At 35.1% G+C, this 22,049-nt stretch overlaps 1 protein-coding gene across 6 annotated transcripts in view; it reads right to left on the bottom strand.

The window, feature by feature from the left end:
* Positions 1–22,049, bottom strand: part of DLG1 (discs large MAGUK scaffold protein 1) — a 322,247-nt gene that overhangs the window by 100,437 nt on the left and 199,761 nt on the right. For all 6 annotated transcript variants that reach the window (XM_023514828.1, XM_023514827.1, XM_023514826.1 and 3 more), the window contains 5 exons: positions 16,143–16,193; positions 12,933–13,057; positions 10,390–10,559; positions 8,992–9,128; positions 277–421 (listed from right to left, as the gene is read on the bottom strand). In XM_023514828.1, coding sequence (XP_023370596.1) covers positions 277–421; positions 8,992–9,128; positions 10,390–10,559; positions 12,933–13,057; positions 16,143–16,193 — 628 coding nt within the window. The remainder of the gene's footprint in view (positions 1–276; positions 422–8,991; positions 9,129–10,389; positions 10,560–12,932; positions 13,058–16,142; positions 16,194–22,049) is intronic.

Here is a 22,049-nt window from a genome sequence, read left to right on the forward strand (position 1 = left end):
AAAAAAAAAAAAAAAAAAAGTTTGAGAATCAATACCTTAAATGTTGAAAGTAATTGCTGCTATAAAACAATAAAGGTGAAAAAGGATCCGCCCCCTTCTAAATGAAAATTTTGACTTAAAATAGACTGCTAAAAACTATTAGACGAAAAACCTTAATAGTCCCTTTAAAAATACTTTTATAAAGTTTAAACTTTTTGCATTATACTGAGAACATTTCATTAAAGAGCATCACATCTAAAGAAATAAATTTATGCAAACTTAAGCTAACAAACTTACAGTTGGTGATATCAGGTGGTGCATAGCCATCATTCATATACATACTTGTAGGTTTTGCCACTTTCAAATAAACAAAATCAGATGTGTTCTTTAAGGCAGTTACTGCTTCTTCATGAGTAACTTCTTCTAAACATACACTATTCACCTAAAAGTAAATCCCAAAACACTCTTATGGCATTTTCATGTTTTCTGGTTTGGGGTTATAAACAATTACACCAAAAGACAGGGAAAACCGGGAATAAGTTAAGGAAAATAAAGGTGTCTGGAAAGAAAATACCCATTTTGACAGTCTATAACCTCAGGAAATTGCTGATGATAAATGTGAAGTGGTTGTTGTATGTTAATGAAATACCCCACCTTGATTCCAGCACCTATTCCTCCTGTTCCCACTGCCTTTATTTCCTCCCACTCTTAGGCATTTAGAAATGTGTGTAGGTATATTCTAATACATTGTTGTTTTTTTTTAAGAAATGAGACAATTACAGTTTTTGTTTTGCAAATGTATTTTTAAAAAGTCTACTAAGCAATTCACATTTTAATTTGCAGATTAATCTTTTTTAAATCGGTACTTCTGTTAATAGTCAAGTTGAGTTTTTATTTAAAATTTTTTTTTTGCCATTCACCTATCTTCTGTATAGAAATAAAATTGATTTTCAGGTAGTGGTGTTATATCTTGCAACTTTGCTAAACCTGTTTATTTTTTCTATTAGGAGGTTCCTGAGGATTTCCTAAATACAATATGAAGTCATCTGTTCATATATGTAGTTTTATCTGTTCCAATCTGAATATCCTTTTTCTTTTGTTATTGTCTTAGCCACAATTCTCCAGTCTAAGTAGAAGTGGCAGGTTGCTTCTCTAGGAATTTGTTCATTTTTTATCCAAGTTAACTAATGTATGAGCACACAATTGCTCCTAGAATTCTCTTATTCTATCTTTTCTTTTTTTGTCCTTATTAAATCATAACTGTGAATTTATGGGGTACAGTATACTGATTTGATATATAATATGAAATGTTTACATCGAATTGATTAACACACTTATCATCTTACTTGTTTATTAATTACTTACTTTATTGTGGCAAGACAATATACTCTTTTCTTAATAATTTTTTACACTTGATCTTAGCCAAAAGGACAAGAAGTGATAATAATTTTTTAATGTACCACTGCATCATGCACATTAGGTGAGGTCCCACCAAATACCCTTCCTCCTCCAGCCCTCCCCTCTCCCTCCTACTTTCTGGGCTATAGTTAAATTTTACCATTCATATGAATGTGTAAGCGATTATATATTGATTTCATAGTAATACTGAGTACACTGGATATTTTTTCCCCCATTCTTGAGATACTTTACTAAGAAGAATATGTTCTAGTCCATCCAGGTAAGCATTAAAAATGTGAAGTCTCCATCTTTTTAATGGCTGCATAGTATTCCATGGCTGCATGGTGTACATACACCACAATTTGTTAATCTATTCATGGGTCAGTTTGCACTTGAGCTGTTTTCATGTCTTGGCAATTATAAATTGGGCTGCAAAAAACATTCTGGTGCAAATGTCTTTGCACAGTGGCTCATGCCTATAATCTCAGCACTCTGAGAGGCCAAGGTGGGTAGATAGCTTGAACTCCTGAGTTTGAGACCAGCCTGTCTTTTATTTCTGCTTTTAGAAATGTGAGTCTTTTTTCTTGGCCAGTCTAGCTAAAGGTTTGTCATTTTGTTGATCATTTCAAATAACCAACTTTCAGTTTTGTTGATCTTCTCTATGGTTTTTCTTTTTCCAATTTCATTAATTTCTGCTCTAATCTTTGTTATTTTCTCCCTTCTACTTTCTATAGGTTTAGAGTGCTCTGCTTTTTGATAGTTATTTTGAAAAGAAATATCACTGATGTTTCTGTTTTAAATTACTATGTACTGAAAATATTAATTTTAATATGTTTTTCATTTTCTGAAGTTGTACCTTTATAATTGACAATAGGAAAGATTTTGTTGTTTTGACAAACATTTTTATTGGTCATAGAAGAGCCATAAATTTCCCCATGGGAAAATAATATTAATTAATTATCAGTTAATTATTTATATTAATAACATTAATATGATTTTTGGGCAACATTTCAGCAGCTAGTCATTCATTCTCTTTTTCTAATGTCTGGTACCACCTCCTCTCTCTAACCTCTAAATACTGAACTAATCCAGAACCCAGTTCATGTATATTTTCTCTTCTTTATCAGTGTTCATGCTCAGAAGAAGTGTTGTGCTATAGAGTGCAGGAGAAGTGGCTTCCCCACAGGAATGGAGTAACATAATTTAGAAATCTGGGACAGAAGGGGTACACCAGAACAGGAGACATGAGCCATGTAAAGGGCTAGCAGATAAATCCTTTCTTTTACCTAGATGGCTGGTTTTATACAGCCTGTTTGGAAGACTGTCCTATAGGACAAGCAATAAACTACATTTGTATTCCCCCTTCCCCTTTCTTTTCTTTTTGATGGGTGTCACTCTGTTGCCCAGGCTGGTCTTGAACTCTTGGCCTAAAACAACACTCTGCTTTTTAGTCTCCCAAGTTGCTGGGAATAAAGGCATAAGCCATTGTGCCCAGCTTGCATTTACTTATGAAATTACAGCTAGCTCAGAAATACTCTTCCTTGTATTGGTAGAAAAAAAGCACTAAAAGACACTTTAGTGAAATGCTATCTCTATAAAAAAAAAAAAAAATTAGCCAGGCATTGTGGTATACACCTGTAGTCCCATGTATTCTGGAGGCTGAGGCAGGAGGATCACTTGAGCCTAAGAGTTTAAGATTGCAGTGAGCTATGATGATATAGTCTAGCCAGGGCAACAGAGCAAAATCTTGTCTCAAAAAGCAAGGGAATATAAAACATAAAATAATACTAACTGATGTTCTAATTCTTAGGCTGGGTAATGACTTTACTAGTTTTCATGATATTATTAATTAAGGTAAAACAAAGAGAATCATACATAAACAAATGACATTGTGTTGCAAACCTGAAAATTGTGATCAAACAGTTCTATGCATCCATGCTCTTAATACTTCAACACAAAAGGAAGGAAAAGAAAAAGGAAAAGGAATAAAACTAAAAGAGAGAGGCTGGGACAGTTAATGGGAATGGCAAATAAGGATAATACCAAGACAAAATGAGACCTTGTCTCTACTAAAAATAGAAAAACTAGAATTCTGGGAAGATGGCCGACTGGTAGCAATCCTTGGTAGAGGCTCCTGACAAGAGGGAGAAAAACTGGATGGAATTGGACTCTATGAAGCCAAAGGTGGGAAACTGAGCCAAGAATGAAGTATGGCAAGCTGTAACTCCAAGGAAGAGCATTCATGAAAACAAATTACAGGTACAAAGCCTATGAGTAGACGACAGGAGACCCCTTCCTCAAGCAGGAGGGCCATCTCAGGCTATCTGCGAGTGAGCAGGGAACAAAAGACCTCTCATTTTACCCTGCTAGAGAAAGCCGCTAACACCAGGTCTCTTTCTCCAGGGAGGTTCCACTTATGAACCTAAACACCACCCCGCCAGGCATAAAATTGAACAGATATTTTCCCCCACAAGTCCAAACTCCCAGTCCACCCTTTCCCCCTTGCATGGCAGCCTGAAGTTCTGCCCCCTGTAAAGCACAGAGTGTTTGTTCTTTTCCTGAGAGATCTGGGCATAGTGTGGACTGGGAACCACCAGGACGGAATCTGTGACTAACAGGGAAGAAAGAGACACTTGGTGGGAGGAGCGGTCCCCTGGTTATGACTATGCCTGGCCAGTGGTGGCGTTGACCCTCAGTTTGGGCTGTGTCTGGCCAGACGGGGTGCAGAACCCCACCTATGATGGCATCCACAGCAGGAGAGTAGTTGCCATATGTGGACTGATTTCTTCTGCCATAACTAAACCAGCTCGCCTGGATATTCTCAGACCCATCCTCCACAACGACCAGCACAATGCTCTACCCTCCAAAGTAAACTCACCCAGAAATTTTTTGAACAAAATCCAACTTCCACAGTGGTGAAAGGATTAAAAATGTCCCCTGGACAACCAAAAATTATGATACCCATAACACAACCAGGCTTATCGATTCTCTCAATTAATGTGAAGGGTTTAAATTGTCCTCTAAAAAGGCACAGGTTGGCTGACTGGATACATAAACTCAGATTGGATATCTGCTGTATACAAGAATCTCCTCTTACTTTAAAGGATAAAAATAGACTCAGGGTTAAGGGATGGATTTCTGTATACAGGAAAATAGAAACCAGAAAAAAGTAGGGGTTGCAATTTTAGTTGCAGATACAATTGGCTTTAAACCAACAAAGATAAAGAAAGATAAGGATGGTCACTACATATTTGTTAAGGGAAATACCCGACATGAAGAGATTTTGATAATTAACTTTTATGCACCCTACTGGAATGCTCCTCAATTTATAAAGCAAACCCTAATGGATATGAACAACTTGATATGTTCTTGCACTATAATAGCTGGAGATATTAACACCCCTTTGACAGTTTTGAATAGATTCTCTTTCTCCAAAAGAAACTAAACAAGTATTAGACTTAAACCTGACCCTAGAACAAATGGACTTTACAGACCTCTACAGAACATTTCATCCTAATAAAACTGAATATACGTTCTTCTCATCAGCCCATGGGTTATCCTTCAAAATACATTATATCCTAGGACACAAGTCTAACCTCAGCAAATTTAAAAGAATAGAAATTATACCTTGTATCTTCTCAGACCACCATGGAATAAAAGTTGAACTCAACAGCAACAGGAATCTTCATATTCAAACAAAGTCATGGAAACTAAATAATAATAGGCTGAATGACAGCTGGGTCAAAGATGAGATTAAGAAGGAAATCACCAAATTTTTGGAAAAAAAATGATAATGACACAAATTATCAAAACCTGTGGGATACTCAAAGGCAGTCCTAAGAAGGAAATTTATAGCATTGGAAGCCTTCATCAAGAAAACAGAAAGAGAGGAAGTCAACAACTTAATGGATCATCTCAAGCAACTAGAAAAGGAAGAACATTCTAACCCCCAAACCCAGTAGAACAAAAGAAATAACCAAAATTAGGGCAGAATTAAATGAAATTGAAAACAGAAGAACCATTGAGAAGATCAACAAAACAAAGAGTTGGTTTTTTGAAAAGATTAACAAAATTGATAAACCTTTGGCCAACTTAATCAGAAACAGAAAAGTAAAATTTCTAATATTGTCTATCAGAAACGATAAAGCAGAAATAACAACAGACACTTCAGAAATTCAAAAAATCCTCAATGAGCAGTGCCTGTGACTCAAGGAGTAGGGCACCAGCCCCATACGCCAGAGGTGGTGGGTTTGAACCTGGACCAGCCAAAAACTGCAAAAAAAAAAAAATCCTCAATGATTACTACAAAAATGTCTATTCCCAGAAATATGAAAATCTGAAGGAAATGGACCCATACCTGAGAGCATGCCACCTTCCTAAACTCAACCAGAAAGAATTAGAAATCTTGAATAGACCTGTATCAGTCACTGAAATACCATCAACAATATGAAATGTACCTAAAAGGAAAAGTATGGGACCAGATGGCTTCACATCTGAATTCTGTCAAACTTTTCAAGAGGAACTAGTACCTATATTATACAACATTTTCCAAAGCACAGAAAAAGAAGGAATACATCCCAACACATTCTATGAAGCAAATATCACCCTGGTCCCTAAACCAGGAAAGGATCCAACAAAGAAAGAAAATTATAGACCAATATCATTAATGAATATCGATGCAAACATATTCAATAAGATCTTAGCAAACAGAAGTCAACAGCACATCAAAAAAATTACACAGCATGATCATCCACTCAGATCAGGAATGAGGCAAGGATGCCCACTGTCTCTACTGTTATTCAAAATAGCAATGGAAGTCTTAGCCATCGCAATCAGGCAAGAGAAGGCGATCAGGGATATCCAAATAGGGTTAGAGGAGATCAAACTCTCACTCTTCACTGATGATATATGATCCTATAGCTCGAAAATCCCAGGGACTCAACTTCAAAACTCTTAGAAGTGATTGAGGACTACAGCAGCATCTCAGGATACAAAATCAATACTTACAAGTTAGTAGCTTCTATATATGACAACAATAGTCAAGCTGAAAATATACTCAAGGACTCTATGCCTTTTACAGTAGTGCCAAAGAAGATGAAATATATGGAATCTACCTAACAAAGAATGTGAAAGATCTCTATAAAGAGAATGGTGAAAATCTAAGAAAAGAAATAGCTGAAGATGTTAACAAATGGAAAAACATACCATGCTCATGGCTGGGAAGAATCAACATTGTTAAAATGTCCAAACTACCCAAAGCAATCTACAGATTTAATGCAATCCCTATTAAAGCACCATTGTCATACTTTAAAGAACTTGAAAAAATAGTACTTCATTTTATATGGAATCAGAAAAAACCTTGAATAGCAAATACATTACTCAGAAATAAGAACAAATCAGGAGGTATCACGCTACCAGACTTCAGGCTATACTATAAATCTATAGTGATCAAAACAGTATGGTACTGGCACAAAAACAGAGAGGTAGATTTATGGAACACAATAGAGAACCAAGAGATGAACCCAGCTACTTATTATCATTTGATCTTTGATAAGCCTATCAAAAATATTCAGTGGTGGAAAGACTCCCTATTTGATAAATGGTGCTGGGTGAACTGGATGGCAAGCTGTAAAAGACTGAAACTGGACTTAGATCTTTCACCATTAACAAAAATTGATTCTTATTGGATAAAAGATTTAAACTTAAGACATGAAACTATAAAAATACTAGAACAAAGTGCAAGGAAAACACTTGAAGAAATCAGCCTGGGAGAATATTTTATGAGGAAGACTCCACAGGTAATTGAAGCAACACCAAAAATATATTATTGGGATGTGATCAAACTAAAAAGCTTTTGCACAGCCAAGAGCACAGTAACTAAAGTAAACAGACAACCTTCAGAATAGGAGAAGATTTTTGTAGGTTATGCTTCCAACAAAGGTCTGATAACTAGAGTCTACAGAGAACTCAAACTAATCAATAAGAAAAGAACAAACAACCCCATTTCTATGTGGGCAAGAGACTTGAACAGAAACTTCTCTGAAGACAGGAGCAAGGCCTACAGACACATGAACAAATGTTCATCATCTTTAATCATCAGAGAAATGCAAATCAAAACCACTTTGAGATATCATCTAACTCAAGTAAGATTAGCTCACATCACAAAATTCCAAAACTACAGATGTTGGCAGGGATGCCAAGAGAAGGGAACACTTCTACCCTGGTGGGAATGTAAGCTAATACAACCTTTTTGAAAAGAAGTTTGGAGAATGCTCAAGGAATTAAAAGTAGACCTACTGTTCGATCCTGCAATTCCTCTATTAGGTATATATGCAGATGATCAAAAATTATTTTACAACAAAGACATTTGTACCAGAATGTTTATTGCAGCCCAATTTGTAATTGCCAAGACATGGAAACAGCCCACGTGCCCATTGACCCATGAATGGATTAACCAATTGTGGTATACGTACACCATGGAATATTATGCAGCCATTAAAAGATGGAGACTTCACACCTTTTATGTTTACCTGGAGGGAGCTGGAACATATTCTTCTTAGTAAAGTATCTCAAGAATGGGAAAAAAAGTATCCAATGTACTCAGTACTACTATGAAATCAATATATAATCACCTTCACATTCATATGAATGGCAAAACATAACTATAATCCAGAAAGTAGAAGGGAAGAGGAGAGAGAGGGGAGGGGAGGGGGGATATGGGAGGAAGGAGGGTATTTGGGAGGACTTTACCTAATGTGCATGATGTACACATTAGGTACATTTCAAAATTAGTAAGAAATGAGTATAATTGTGATGAATGTGTTACCTTAGTTCAATGTAAGCATTTCACATTGTAATCCCATAATGCATCAATGCACAAGAATAATAACAAAAAAAGGATAATACTAACAATCACTTTTTAGGATTTGATAAAGCAAGGCTAGTATTTATCTATCTATTATTTATTTATTTATTTTTTTTGAGACAGAGTCTCACTATGTAGTCCTTAGTAGAGTGCTGTGACATCACAGCTCACAGCAACTTCAAACTCTTGGGCTTAAGTGATTCTCTTGCCTCAGCCTTCCAAGTAGCTGGGGCTATAGGCACCTGCCACAATGCCTAGCTATTTTCTTGTTGCAGTTGTCACTGTTGTTTAGCTGGCTTGGGCCAGGCTCCAACCTGCCAGCCTTGGCGCCGTAATCACTGTGCTACTTGCACTGAGCCTTTTTTTTTTTTTGAGACACAGTCTTATTCCCATTGCCCTAGGTATAATGCTGTGGGTGTCATAGTTCACAGCAACCTCAGTCACTTGGGGCTCAAGTGATCTTCTTGCCTCAACTTCCTGAATAGCTGAGACTATAGGCGTATGCGATAGTGCCTGGCTAGTTTTTCTATTTTTAGTAGAGATGGGGGTCTTGCTCTTGCTCAGGCTGGTCTTGAACTCCTGAGCTCAGGAGATTCACCTGCCTCAATCTCCCACAGTGCTAGGATTACAGGCATGAGCCACCACACCTAGCCATGTTTACTTAACTGTTGGTACATAGAAATTCTAGTCTGTCAGGAAAAAAAAAAAAAAAGAGATATCAATAGATTTAATAGATTTCTTATACTTACTGCTAGAAGTTTATCTCCAATCTGAAGTTTGCCATCCTTATGTGCTGCACCGCCTTCAATTATTTTAGTTACATAGATGCTATTATCACCAGGAATATGCTGATTTCCAACACCTCCAGCAATGCTGAACCCAAGACCTGCTTGGAAAATACTGGTTTTAGATTCTCATCAATAAATGTGAACTTAAGCCTAGACAGAAATGGTTGAAAGCTAGAATGTAATAATTCCATCATGCTAACATTTTTCAAAATAGAAAATAAATCCTAATATTTAGTTATCTACTTTTAAAATCCTGAGTATTCTGCAATCAGGGGATAATTATATACATGTGGCTGCTCCTAGTTACAAACAGATATTTTTCCTCCGGATTCCTTTTAAAAATCTTTTTGCAAATGCCCTTATTAGTCTAAAGAATTGTAAAATTTTGTTTTACTTTTGTTTCCATCATAATTGTGCCTCTCACTAGCACTTTTAAGTAAGCTATTAAAATAATTGAGAAGATTATTTACAAGATTAGAATAACTGAGTAGAAATAAAGAAATTATCTGTTGGTGGCGGATAAAACCAACAGGCTTTAAAAATGTGGATGTTTTTGTTCTTTTTTCAATATTCTATGAACTAACAATATTAAATAAGCAATTTCTATAATTCACAAATCCTCCCATAGGTTCAACCGCAGATAAATTCCCAGGTCTCAATCCTTTTTTCATTTGTTGGAATCCTGCCTCTTCCATGAAGCTATCTATTAGAATTAATATTTCCCTTTATCCTCAAATTCCATCAACATTTTTAGAATTCAGAAATTACATCTTAATAGTTCTCACTGCAGATATAACTCTCATGACACATACTAATAAACACTTTCTTCTTTTAACTTAGCCTGTGTACCTGCATTTAAAGTACCTTGTAGATTGATTATCACAAGGTAATATCAACACTATGTATGACTTGTATTCAAAGATAAGGATATTTGATTTTTTTTTAATGCTAAAAATCTTTCACATAATGATATTTTATACAGATAGGGACACAAAATAAGTAGATTTTGTTTTCTACTTTTAAGAATTATTAACAGTAGGTTATGGAACTTTTGAATAGAAAGGTCATATAAAACTTATTAAGTTATACATATGCTCATAGTAGAAAATATGTAAAAGTATACACAGATGAACATAAGAATTTTCAAATGCTGCAATCTTGGTAGAGATGTAAAGATTCTAAAATTCTACTTAGGAGAAAAATCAGTGGAAAAAATAGAGAAATTCTAAAAATTCATTCAAGTTTTGTGGAAGAGTACCAGTATTACTATTAATCTTAGAATGTGTATCACAAGTAAGTTCATAAGTATACTTAGCTCATAGATTTCTTAATGATTTGTCTTAGTTTGATTTAGCATACCTTTAGGACCTTTAATGAGCTTTATTTCCATTATTTTCTCTGATACTGGTTTCCGTCTTTTTACATACAAGCGTACAATAGACCCTGCTTCTTTTAATGCTTCAACTGCTTTGCTATGTGTTACATCACGAACATCTACTTCGTTTACTCGCAATATACAGTCATTGACCCTGAAAAAAAATTAAATGTTAAAAATAAAAATTAAACTGGAAAACTAAATATCAATTTTCCATTTTGCCTGTTTTTAATTTTCATTTTTAAGATAAAGAGAATTATTTATTTCTCTAAGTATAAATGAAGAAACTGGATATTAAATTCCAATGTATCAAATACCAATATAAATACATTCAAACATTTCCCAAAGGTCAACAAAAGGTGCAAAAAAATAGTGCAAATAACAGATTTCAGACAAATATTAAATAATAATAAAGCTATCACATGTATGCTTACTGAATGCTTATTACATATTAAAATATTATAAAAATAGCAAAACATTTGTTTAGTGCTAACCACATGTAAGGTATTTCCTTGGTAAGGTACCTCTTTCCTTATAACAACAACAGGGTAGATACATATTTTTATCTCTATTTTACAGATGAAGAAACTGAAGCCTTAAGAATTTAAATAACTTTTCCATGGCTACATAGGTCATAAATGACAGAGCTGTGATTCAAGGAAAACTGAGGCTCAGACTGAATAACTATAGAAGTTTGATGTCACAGAGATATTAAGTGTCAAAACTAAAACTGATTATTGTTAACAATAAATTTTTGAGTGCTTTTTCCAACCTAGATACCTAGATTTGTTTAACAAAAAAAGTTATTTCTTGAAATTTATATAAAGCAAAAGATCAGTTCATTTAATTCAAAGGTTTCTTATGGAATTTGCTTATCATAATTTGACAAGATTATTGTTATGTTTTTAAAAAATCTGATTCGTTTCTAGTTCTAATCTTTCCCCTAGCTCTGGTCTCAGATTCAATTGCACAGTATTCTATCATTAGCAAAAAAAAGACAGTCATCTCATACTGAGCAGGAAGGGGGAGTAAAACATAGTTAAAATATTAAAACTGGTCCTGACAAGCTTCTACCTGTAATTAAAATTTTCTTTAGAAGAGAGAAATTTTATACCCAAAGGCAATGATACTCTTACACTTAGTACTATGGGTATGTTCTTCAGTGAAACAAAGGGAACATATTAATTTTCATGTAACTAGCACACATAAAAGGCCAGTAACAGAATCTGGAAGTAAATGTCTATACTTACATGACTGGTCAAATTATTAATTTGCATATTTAATTAATTTCATAACACATCACCTGTCATATCCAATGACAAGTAAAGGTTAGAAACTGAAGAACTGCATAAGCTACAAATAACCTTAAAATAAGATGCTGGTTTTTTTTTTTTTTTATTGAATAGTAACTATGTACATTAATGCACTTCTGGGGTACAGTGTGGGGTTTTCACATGCAATCCGAAATACTTCCATCAAACTGGTCAACACAGCCTTCATGTCATTTTCTCAGTTATTGTTTTAAAACATTCACATTCTACTCTTAGATTCACTTGCACCCCTGTAAGAAGATGCTGTTTTCAACAGACAATATAAAATCCTCAATCCTTGCTGTGCTCCCACTTAAACGACTATAAGATAGAGGTATATGGCACAACTTCTGGGTGTAGGGACACAACTACAAGAAAGTCTACCTAATATATGCAAATATTATAACCTAGTTGTTTGTAGCCTCACATTAACCTGAAATAAAAAAATAATAAAAATTTAAAAGATTAAAAAAATTCAAATGGCTGCTTACTAATTGATATATTTGTATATTAAAAAAAGTATAGAATGACCTATTCCCTAAGGACATTGAAACTTGTCAAAGGATATGCAGGCAGTTGGAGGGAGATGATTATTTAAAAAAAAAATACTTAATCCTAAAATTTCAGGCTACTCACCATACATATACACACATATAAAACAACAAATGGAAATTAAAAATTGCCATAATTTATGGAAACACAAAGTTTGGAAAAGACATCCTCTAAAATGGAACACTAAATTTAAATAATATACCAATGTTATTTTCATCTTTCAATTAAGAAAATACATTAATTTTTAAAAAGTTTACATATACTTTATTCTTTGGGGTATGGGATACAACTCAGATATGTATCTCAAATAAGTGTATATACATCTTTCCTGACCAGAAAAGAAATGGAAAATATTTTGTTAATGTATTGAAAATATGAAGGAAAACTTGTGATTTCTATAAATATGCTCATAAACATTTAAACTATCAAATTTATTATTCAAATTTTATTATCAGTCTAAGACAAAGCTGAACTCTTAAATGAAAAGGGGAAATAATGCTTAGAGCATAAGAATTTCATTCATTCATTTGAACACTGTTTGAGGACCTATCCTATATTAGTTATTATGACAGTGTTTCTTATTTGTATTTATCCCTTACTGTAGTTTGCTTCAAGAAAGATATGCAAAGTGAATTTGGCATCACAATATAAAGGACAAAACATACCGCAATCTTCCATCTTGGGCAGCTGCTCCCCCTGTGATAATTTTGGTAATGAAAATACTTGAGTCATCTCCAATGTGTGGGTTGTCTGTACCTCCTGCAATACTGAAACCAAGCCCTGAATTTCCCTGAGGACAGAGGAAACAAATTTGAGACTTAGTAAGAATTATCTCTATTGATAGGCTCCTAGGACCTAGAAACTGTACTAATATAGAGAACACAGTATGTGAAGGTGTATGTATGGGTAATACAAAAATTTTAAATTAAATGGATAGCTCTTAGTAAAAGGAAAGTCCTTTTAGAGGAATTATTGCTGAGTACATGAGGTGGAAGAAAAGGTATTGAGTAATTTTGAAGTCTAGTGTGCAGTTATTTACTTAAAAGTATATGCAATTTGTCTTTGGATTAGTTGTCAATTTGCACAGGTGTCACTAATAAGGCTCTTTCTTTTACACTACACCTCTACCATATATGGTAGAGCAAATCTCTCTTAAGAGATGCTCTTAAGCTGAAGTGATCCTTCTGCTGCTATTTTAAGTAGGTAAAAGCAATATTTTATTTCAGCCTTTGAAAATAAAGGGTAAGGGTGGTACTTTCTTCTGCTAGAACTTGCCATCAGCTTATTGTAAAACGACCAAATTGTAGCTGCTAAGTAATAGCCACCGTCAATCCTTGACATGTTTAACCAATATACCTGACTAGCAAAAGGCATTTTTAAAAATTGAGTCAAGAGTCTAGCTCTGTTACCTAGACTACAGTGTAATGATGCCATCATAGCTCACTGCAACCTCATACTCCTGGGTACAACCAGTTTTTTGCCTCAGACTCATGAGTAATTGAGACTATATACATGTCACCATGCTGAGCTATTTTTTAGATGGTTGGTAGAGACAGGATGTAACTATGTTGCTTGGGCTGGTCTTGAACTTTTGGCCTCATGTAATCTTCCTGCCTCAGCCTCCCAAAATGCTAAGATTACAGGTTTGAGCTACTATGTAGAGCCAAGGCATTTTTTTTACATACTGAAAACCCAACCTGAAAACTTAACATTACTGAGCTTTCTTGACAGCCACGTAAATTTTGCCAAAACATCTTTTTATAAACTGGAGAAGTTGGATTTCTGATACTATTTTCTTCATAGAAAGGGTTCTATTACTACAGAAAGTCTTTTAAAATAATTGATTTAAGCAATGGTATTACAAAATGTTTAGTTTTGCAAGAATGTTCTAATTCTAGATTTCAGGCAACTCAACTAAGTGGATATATCTGGACCTATTATTTATCTGTTAATGTTAAATAGCTTAAACACCCACTCTATTACTGTTTGTCTTAAAAATTTATTTATTTACTTATTTATTTTTTGAAAGAGAGTCATACTCTGTTGCTCTAGGTTGAGTGCCAAGGTGTCATAGCTCAGAGCAACCTCAAATTCTTGGAGTTGAGCAATCCTCTTGCCTCAGCCTTCCAAGTAGTGGGCCTATAGATTTGCGCCACTACACCCATTTACTTTTTTTCTATTTTTTGTAGAGACAGGGTCTCACTCTTGCTCAGGCTAGTCATGAACTTCGGAGCTCATGCGATCCAACTGCCTCAGCCTCCCAGAGTGCTAGGATTACAGTTGTGAGCTACTGCACCCAGCTTAAAATTCTATTTTAGTAAAAAGATGTTTTCAACCTAAATTCCTCAAGCGTCACTAGAATCTTAGGAACAATACCAACAGAGTACGAGGGGTAACCAAGTTACTTAGGTACTCAAGTTCTTCTTTAATTTTGACTAAATAAAAAGAATTTAAAAGTTACTGGGAACAGATGAAAAATTAATAAAATAAAAAGTCAGGAGATGTCACAAAATATCACATTAAAATATGTACAATATGTTAATGCTGTGCTTACTTGAATGTTATTCAGGTATCCACCTCACTTGAGAAAGTGAACTGAATGTAAGCTGTAGGCAATAATATCCATTGAACATGTACAGACCCTCTTGATTCTATTTATTTTTCTCAGAGTTTATTCTGGCTTAAAAAATAAATAGACCTAATCTAGGATTTTAGCATTAAATATACATTCATTCACTTAGAAGATTTACTTGTGTAGAACACCAAGTTTCCATAAAATGCTGGCCAGACAAGGTGGTATCACTAAAATATAGCATAAATTGAATGCAGACATTCTTCTTCTTCTTCTTTTTTTTTTTTTTTTAAAGAGAGGGTCTTGCTCTCTTACTTATGCTGAAGTGCAGTAGTGTGATTATTGTTCACTGTAGCCTCAAACTCCTGGGCTTAAGTGAGTCTTCTGCACCACCGCCACTCTCCACGCCCCCAGTAGCTAGGCCTACTGGCAGGCAACACCACAACTCGTTTATTTTTTAAAATTCTTCTATATATAGGGTCTGGCTATGTTGCTCAGACTTGTCTTGAGCTCATGGCCTCAAGCAATCCACAACTGGCGTGAGCCTCCCAAATTGCTGGGATTATAGGTGTGAGCCACCATGCCCAGGTACTGCATACAGATATTTTAAGGGGAAAATATATCTCAGGAAAATTTACACATGTGAATGGCATTCTTAAGTTATTTTCTAATTGGTAGAATACATGATAATACATTAATATGGTTTTGTCCATTAGAACTACAGTTCTTTTGCTAGGAAAGAAAACTGAAGTAATGGTTAGTATACTAAATTCTTATTTGAAGTAATTATTTTATTATTATAAGCATATAAATAATAAAAACAAAATTAAAAAAGGAAAAATCTAAGAAACCATCACAGTCAAGAGGAATCTAAGGAGACAAGTTAACTAAATGTAATGTGGTGTCCTGGACGGGACTCTGGATGGAAGAGAAAAACATAAAAAGTAATGAAATCTGAATCTAGATTTCAGTTAAGAATAATGAATCAATACTGGCTCATTAGTTGAAACAAATGTACTCTGGTAATGCATGAGTTAACAATAGGGGACGCTGAATCAAGGGTAAATGGAAACTCTGTGGAACACTTTTACAACTCTTCTATAAACTTAACTATAAAAAATAATGTTACTAAAGAAACGAAACGTGTTCTAAAAACACAATGGCTAATTTTCTGATCTGTGAATTTAGAAAATATTCCATGGTTCTGTTTTTAAATGAAAGATCTTCTCCCTTAGATTCTATATTTAATAGCATATTTAAAAGTTCTCTAACATATCAGATTAAGATAATGAATAGTTTTTACCCTTTCAAGTGTGATTTCTTCATATTCATAATCTGCATCAGTGCCATTAACCTAATGGGAGAAAAGAGAGTAGCTATGAAATTCAGAGTATAAAATCTAAAATGGTAAGACATAATTTCTGCATGATTTATTAATGAAAACCTGTTAAATGTGATAATCAAATAAAATAGCTCCTTCATTTTAATAAATTTAGGCAAGAATTGTAAGGAAAAGAAGAGCACAAATGTGATTAATGAGTTGACTGACATTCATGGATATCATGACTTTCAGACATGAGAAGGGAACATTCAGCTTTTATTATTTTTGAACTCTTCTTTTTTCCGCCTTAATCCACACACTTATTTAATTAGTTGCCAATGCTTCCTAATTTGACTATTTCAATTTTTCTGAACAACATCACCTCTTAATTCTCATTTCTATCACTCTGATTCAAGCCTATGTGAGACCTCCTCTGGAATATTGCCAATGTGATCTACCCAATTGTTTAGATTAGTATTCTCCAGTGCCCAAATAAGTCTCTGTATTTTTGGAAACTCTTCTTTCCTAGAAATATTAAACTCTATGGCTTGGTAATCAAAGGTCTGTAAGAACTGACTCCCTATCGACTACTCACCTTCATTTCTTACCTTTTCATATGCCTTACAACCCATCCAATTTGAATGATTTTTTCTTACCATTATATATCCTGCAATTTCCCACCTTTATTTATATTGTGAACTCTTTGCTTCCTCTGTCAGAAATTTCACTTATAAATTTTATGTCCAAATCAAGTTCAGCATTCAAGATCTTGCTCACATCTTAGAGATTAAGCATTTTTTCTTATTCCCTATTCTCTCTTAAAGAAGAAACCTTCACAATGAGGGCCACTAGTAAAGGGCAAGAAGTTCTTGGATTATTAAATAAGCAAACTATGATACTTGCTTTCAAATTTCTAGTGATAAGAGGCTGAACATAATAATTTAAGTCAAACAGGGTTTCTGATAAACTGTATTTCTAAAGATGCCTTATATTTTCCACCCCATGTGCTCTTTTGCAACATGACGAAATCACCATCAAGCTGTGGAGTCTATTTCCCCCTCCCTTACTTCTGATCAAAAAAAAAAAAAAGTGACACAATAATGGTATATAGAGTTGGAAGTTAGGTCATATGATGCTTTGCAATATTTGTTTTTGTCATAAAATGCATTTTCTTAAAACCTAGCAGTTATAATGTGAGGAAAACTCAAAGAAGCTACAGAGAGATCCAAATGAAGGAGAACCAAGGCCGCTGGCTAGAAGCACCAGTTGCATGCCTAGCCAGCAGTAACCATCAGCTGTCAGCCATGTGAATGAAGCTATTTGAACCTTCCAGTCCTTTCCAGTGCCCCATCCAATGCCACGAAAAGTAGAACTATCTAGTTAACCCCACAAAATCATGACAAATAATAAAACATTCGTCTAAGCTGCTAAATTTCAGGGTAGTATGTTATGCAATGATACATCAAACACAACAGAAATAACAAAAAAATACAACAGAAATAATGAAATTGCTTTCTTTACCATACTATACTTTGTTATACTATAACAAACTAACCCTTAATTTAGGCTTAAAATAGGGACTAGGAGTTTTTTCCTTGAAGGCTTTTGAAACTTATCTCTACTACCTTTTTGGGTTCTTAATTCTTGTAGCTATCATAGCTTCAAACTCAGTTATAACTTTGTTTTGATCTTTTTTCTCACTTTCTTCTTATTTTAGGGGCACTATATGTATTGTGTAGAAAGTTAGAGCACATATGGTGAAAATAAGATGGAGTAAGTCAGGCTAGGGCCAACATGACACAGCTGATCTGGTCAGTTTAGGTCCTATGTGACCTTTACCTCTTACCTCTGGTCTCCCATTCTTATTGTTTTGTAAATTCTTGTTGCCCCCACCCTGTAGATACCTATTTGAATAGTTTAAGGAAGACTGATTTAGGAGATTAACTTTTGAATTGAAATGTTGTTTTGGGTCATAGGTTATGCTGATTATTATTTAAGATAAAGATTAAGGTGGCTTTTACTTTGAATTTCCATGTATAAAACTGTGATTTTGGAAATGGACAAACAGAACAGTCTTGGAGAGGCTACTCTCATTGTTCTCCAGAACTGCCAGCCTTCTGACAAAGTCTGGTGTACCTATCCCCATCTTTGCATATTGGCTGACAGTGACAAGGGCCTGGACCCTCTTCCTCCAGTAACAAAAGCATACACACACACACACACACACATATGTGTATATCTTAAATTTAAACAATACTTTATTGCAGGAAAGTGTACATTTTTACCATTTTAACATGTACAGCTCAGTGGCATTTACATATATTTTTAATCTATCATTTCTTTGTATTTAGAATATAGGAGAATTACGAATATATCCTGCCAACTTGACTAAAGTCCTTGTGTCTTATAAGTCTTCAGTCTTTATTAGTTTTGACATTACTGATAAGTTTATTACATCCCATATTATTGATTCTTGCTTTTATTTTTCACATTTCCTTATTCTTTCTTTTGACTTTTATTTTTTATTTTTTTTTTAGGCAATCTCAAGCTGTCACACTGGGTAGAGTGCCATGGTGTCATAGCTGACAGCAACCTCCAATTCTTGGCCTGAAGTGATCCTCTTGCCTCAGTTTTTCTATTTTTAGTAGAGACAGGGTCTCACTTTTGCTTAGGCTGGTCTTGAACTTGTGAACTCAAATAATCTGCCTGCCTTGGCTTTCCAGAGTGCTAGGATTATAGGCATGAGCCACCATCTTTCGACTTTTAAAGAAGCCTTTTCAGCTGAATGATCAATTAATTTATGTTTACTCTTTTCTGTTTTTTAAAAAATCTCCATTAAAATTCATCAATTTTCCCTGGCATATGATTAAGCCAAAATGCACAATCACAACACTAGACTTTATTTTTGTTCAAGTGTTTATTTCTAGGTAGTCTAAAATTTTGTGAAAAACATTTCCAAATGAGTGTACTTTTAAAGGCCCATTCAGTGTTAACAGGCAAAATTTTGGTGTTGTGGTCTTATGATTTCTGCTTTAAGGAATTTGAAATTTTCACAATTAAAAGTATCCTCACAAGGTATGAGCTTAGTAAATGTTCCTGGTGCTTAATTTAATGTCAAGTCATAATGTAAGTTCCTAGGCAGCATGGAGTGGGTTTTCAGGTAGCAGAGTGATTTTAAAAAGGTGAAATGGGAGAAGGCCATACAGGCCCCCAGGAACTGTTAGTTAATTTTCAATAATTTGAAACTGACAATTTTGAATACAGAAACAATTCATTAATATTAACCACATTTGTACTCAAAAAGAACAATTTGTGTGCGCTGGGAATTTTAAAATCTATTCTCAGCCATTTTCAAGTATACAATATATCAACTCTAGTTGTCATATTGTACAATATATCTCCTTAAGTTATTGTAAGGAGGGTTGGTCTTTATAATGAAATAACAACAAAATTATTAACTCATAGTTTTTTTCAGTAAGGACTAAAATCAATCTCTCTCTCAATTTGCTTTCTTTCCCTACCTAGAAGGCTTACTAGCAGGCCTCCTCCCCACAACCCTACTCCCCAAGTACCCCTTTCACAAACTACTGAGGAGCCCAGCAGATAATAGGAAATGTAAATTCTTTTTACATTTTTTCAGCTTTGGTTTCTGAGTGTACCCAACAATGATGGGATATGAACATCAGGTCTCAGGATTGGAAAACACTATAAAAAGTCTGTCTTGATTACTACAGGCTCTTGGAAGCAGGCTAGAGACAATTCCTTTGCAGACATGCGTGGTGAGAATGGAGAGAAAGGTCTCCAGACACCCCTGGCTTATGGGCTCTGTCTGCCTAGAAACTTCCCTTCAGGGTCACAGGATGGCAGCAGAGACTTTAGGATCCAAGAGGAGGATAGAAGCAGCAGAGAAGCAGCAGAGAAGCAGCACAAAGGCTGGCCAGGGTGGACCTGGCAGTGACAGTTCACAGACAGAGAAGGTCTGCTCTTTGGGATTTTCTTTTTGGACCGGGGCACTTGGTTGAGTTACCTTGGGAGAGCTTGAGTGAGTGAGCAATTTTAAATAGTACTCAGGCACTGGGCAGAACAGAGCTTTTGGCTACCGGCTAAGTATAGTTATTGTGGGCCTTGCAAGCTCGGGCCTCAGGGTCTTAGTGCCAGGCCAGTTCAGGCGCACCTGATAAGCAAGGAAGCCACTTTTGGGGAGATCTGAATGATATACGCTTTCCTGGGAAAGCTACTGTGTGGTTAAGGGACACGGTTTGGAAAGGTTGAGGTGTGTCTATTAAGTGAGCTGAGGAGAGCTTCAGGCTCCCAACCCTGTGGGGATTGAGAGCAAACAAGTCAGGAAGATGGCACTAGGTCTCCTTGGCAAGACAGAGGCTTCCAGTCTCCACCTTATACAGCTGTACTGGTGTTGTGATTAGCATCTCAAACCCCAGAAGATCAACTGTTGCCCAGGCAATATATGGCAAGATATCTATCTATCATTTCCTTTTTCAAGATTTTTTTTCCATTTTTTATCTTCCTACATTTGTCTTTTTCTTTTCTTCTTCTTCTTTCTCTAATAATTATATTTTTTCATTGTTTCCTTCTTTAATAATAAGGGCTCCAATTTTGCTAGTTTTTCTGCCTCTGTTATTCCCTCCTCCCCAATTTTATACCTTAAGGCTTTTTGTCTGTTTTGTTTAGATTTATAGTATTTTTGCTTTTCTTCCCTATGTGGTGGAGGTGGGGGTCTTCTGTCTGCTGAGGCTGGCAAAGAGGTCCTGACCTGAAGGGATCCACCCAACCCAGCTTTCCAGAGGTTGGGATTTGTGGGTGTGGGTACATCACTATTAATCCTGTCTCTCTTTCTGTTCCTCTCAATCTTCCCTTTTACTCCCCCCTTTCCTTTTTTGTTAACCTTTTTTTTTTTTTTTTTTATCTTTTATCTGTTCTTGCTCTTTACTCTTCTCTTCCTTTTGGTCCTATAGTAAAAGGACACTTCAACATCATAGGTCAAAGGCACAGTAACTTAAAGAGGAGGAGGAAGTGAAAGGAAAAAATAGGGAAAGGAAACAGACAAAAAGAAAACACTCATGAGGAAGCAACAGCAGAAAAATCCTGGCAACATGAAAAACCAAAACACAGCAATACTCACAGGGATCATGAGGTAGCTACTGCAGAGGATTCCACTTACAAAGAAATGTTAGAAATGACAGAAAGGGAATTTAAAATATGGATGGTAAAAACAATGAGGGAAATAGCTGAGAAAGTGGAGAATAACCAAATGGAAATCCAAAAACAGAATCAAATTAAGAGATGAATGATATGAAAAATATTTATAGGATGTAGCGGAGCTTAAGGAATTGAAGCAGTCAATCAGAAACTTAAAGATGCAGTAGAAGGTATCAATAACAGAGATTATGTAGAAGAAAGAATCTTAGAAGTAGAGAAAGCTCTTGATCTAACACAGTTAAAGAGACAGCAAAAAAGAGAAAGCAGAATGTTTACTGAGAGAATCATGGGGATGAAGGGGAAGAAGAACTTACCAGAGGAATGGAAGCCCTACTAGAGGAGGACATCATAAATGAAAATTTCCCAGGTATCACCAAAGATTCTGACACATTCCTGTCAGAGTGATATTAAACCCCAGGCCATCTCAACTCAAAAAAAGCTTCTCCAAGACACATTGTCAGGAACCTGTCCAAAGTCAAGAAAGAGAAAATTCTGCAAGCAGCCAGGAGTAAGCAACAATTGACCTATAGAGGCAAATCCATGAGGACCATGGACTTCTCAAACAAACCTTTTGAAGCCAGAAAAGAATGGTCATCTACCTTTAACCTACTTAAACAAAACAATTTTCATCCCAGAATTCTATACCGTAACCTTTAAAATTTATGCAGAAAT

Source organism: Otolemur garnettii, unplaced genomic scaffold (genome assembly GCF_000181295.1).
Source record: "Otolemur garnettii isolate 467f Iridium unplaced genomic scaffold, OtoGar3 scaffold00060, whole genome shotgun sequence".
Classification (NCBI taxonomy): Eukaryota; Metazoa; Chordata; class Mammalia; order Primates; family Galagidae; genus Otolemur; species Otolemur garnettii.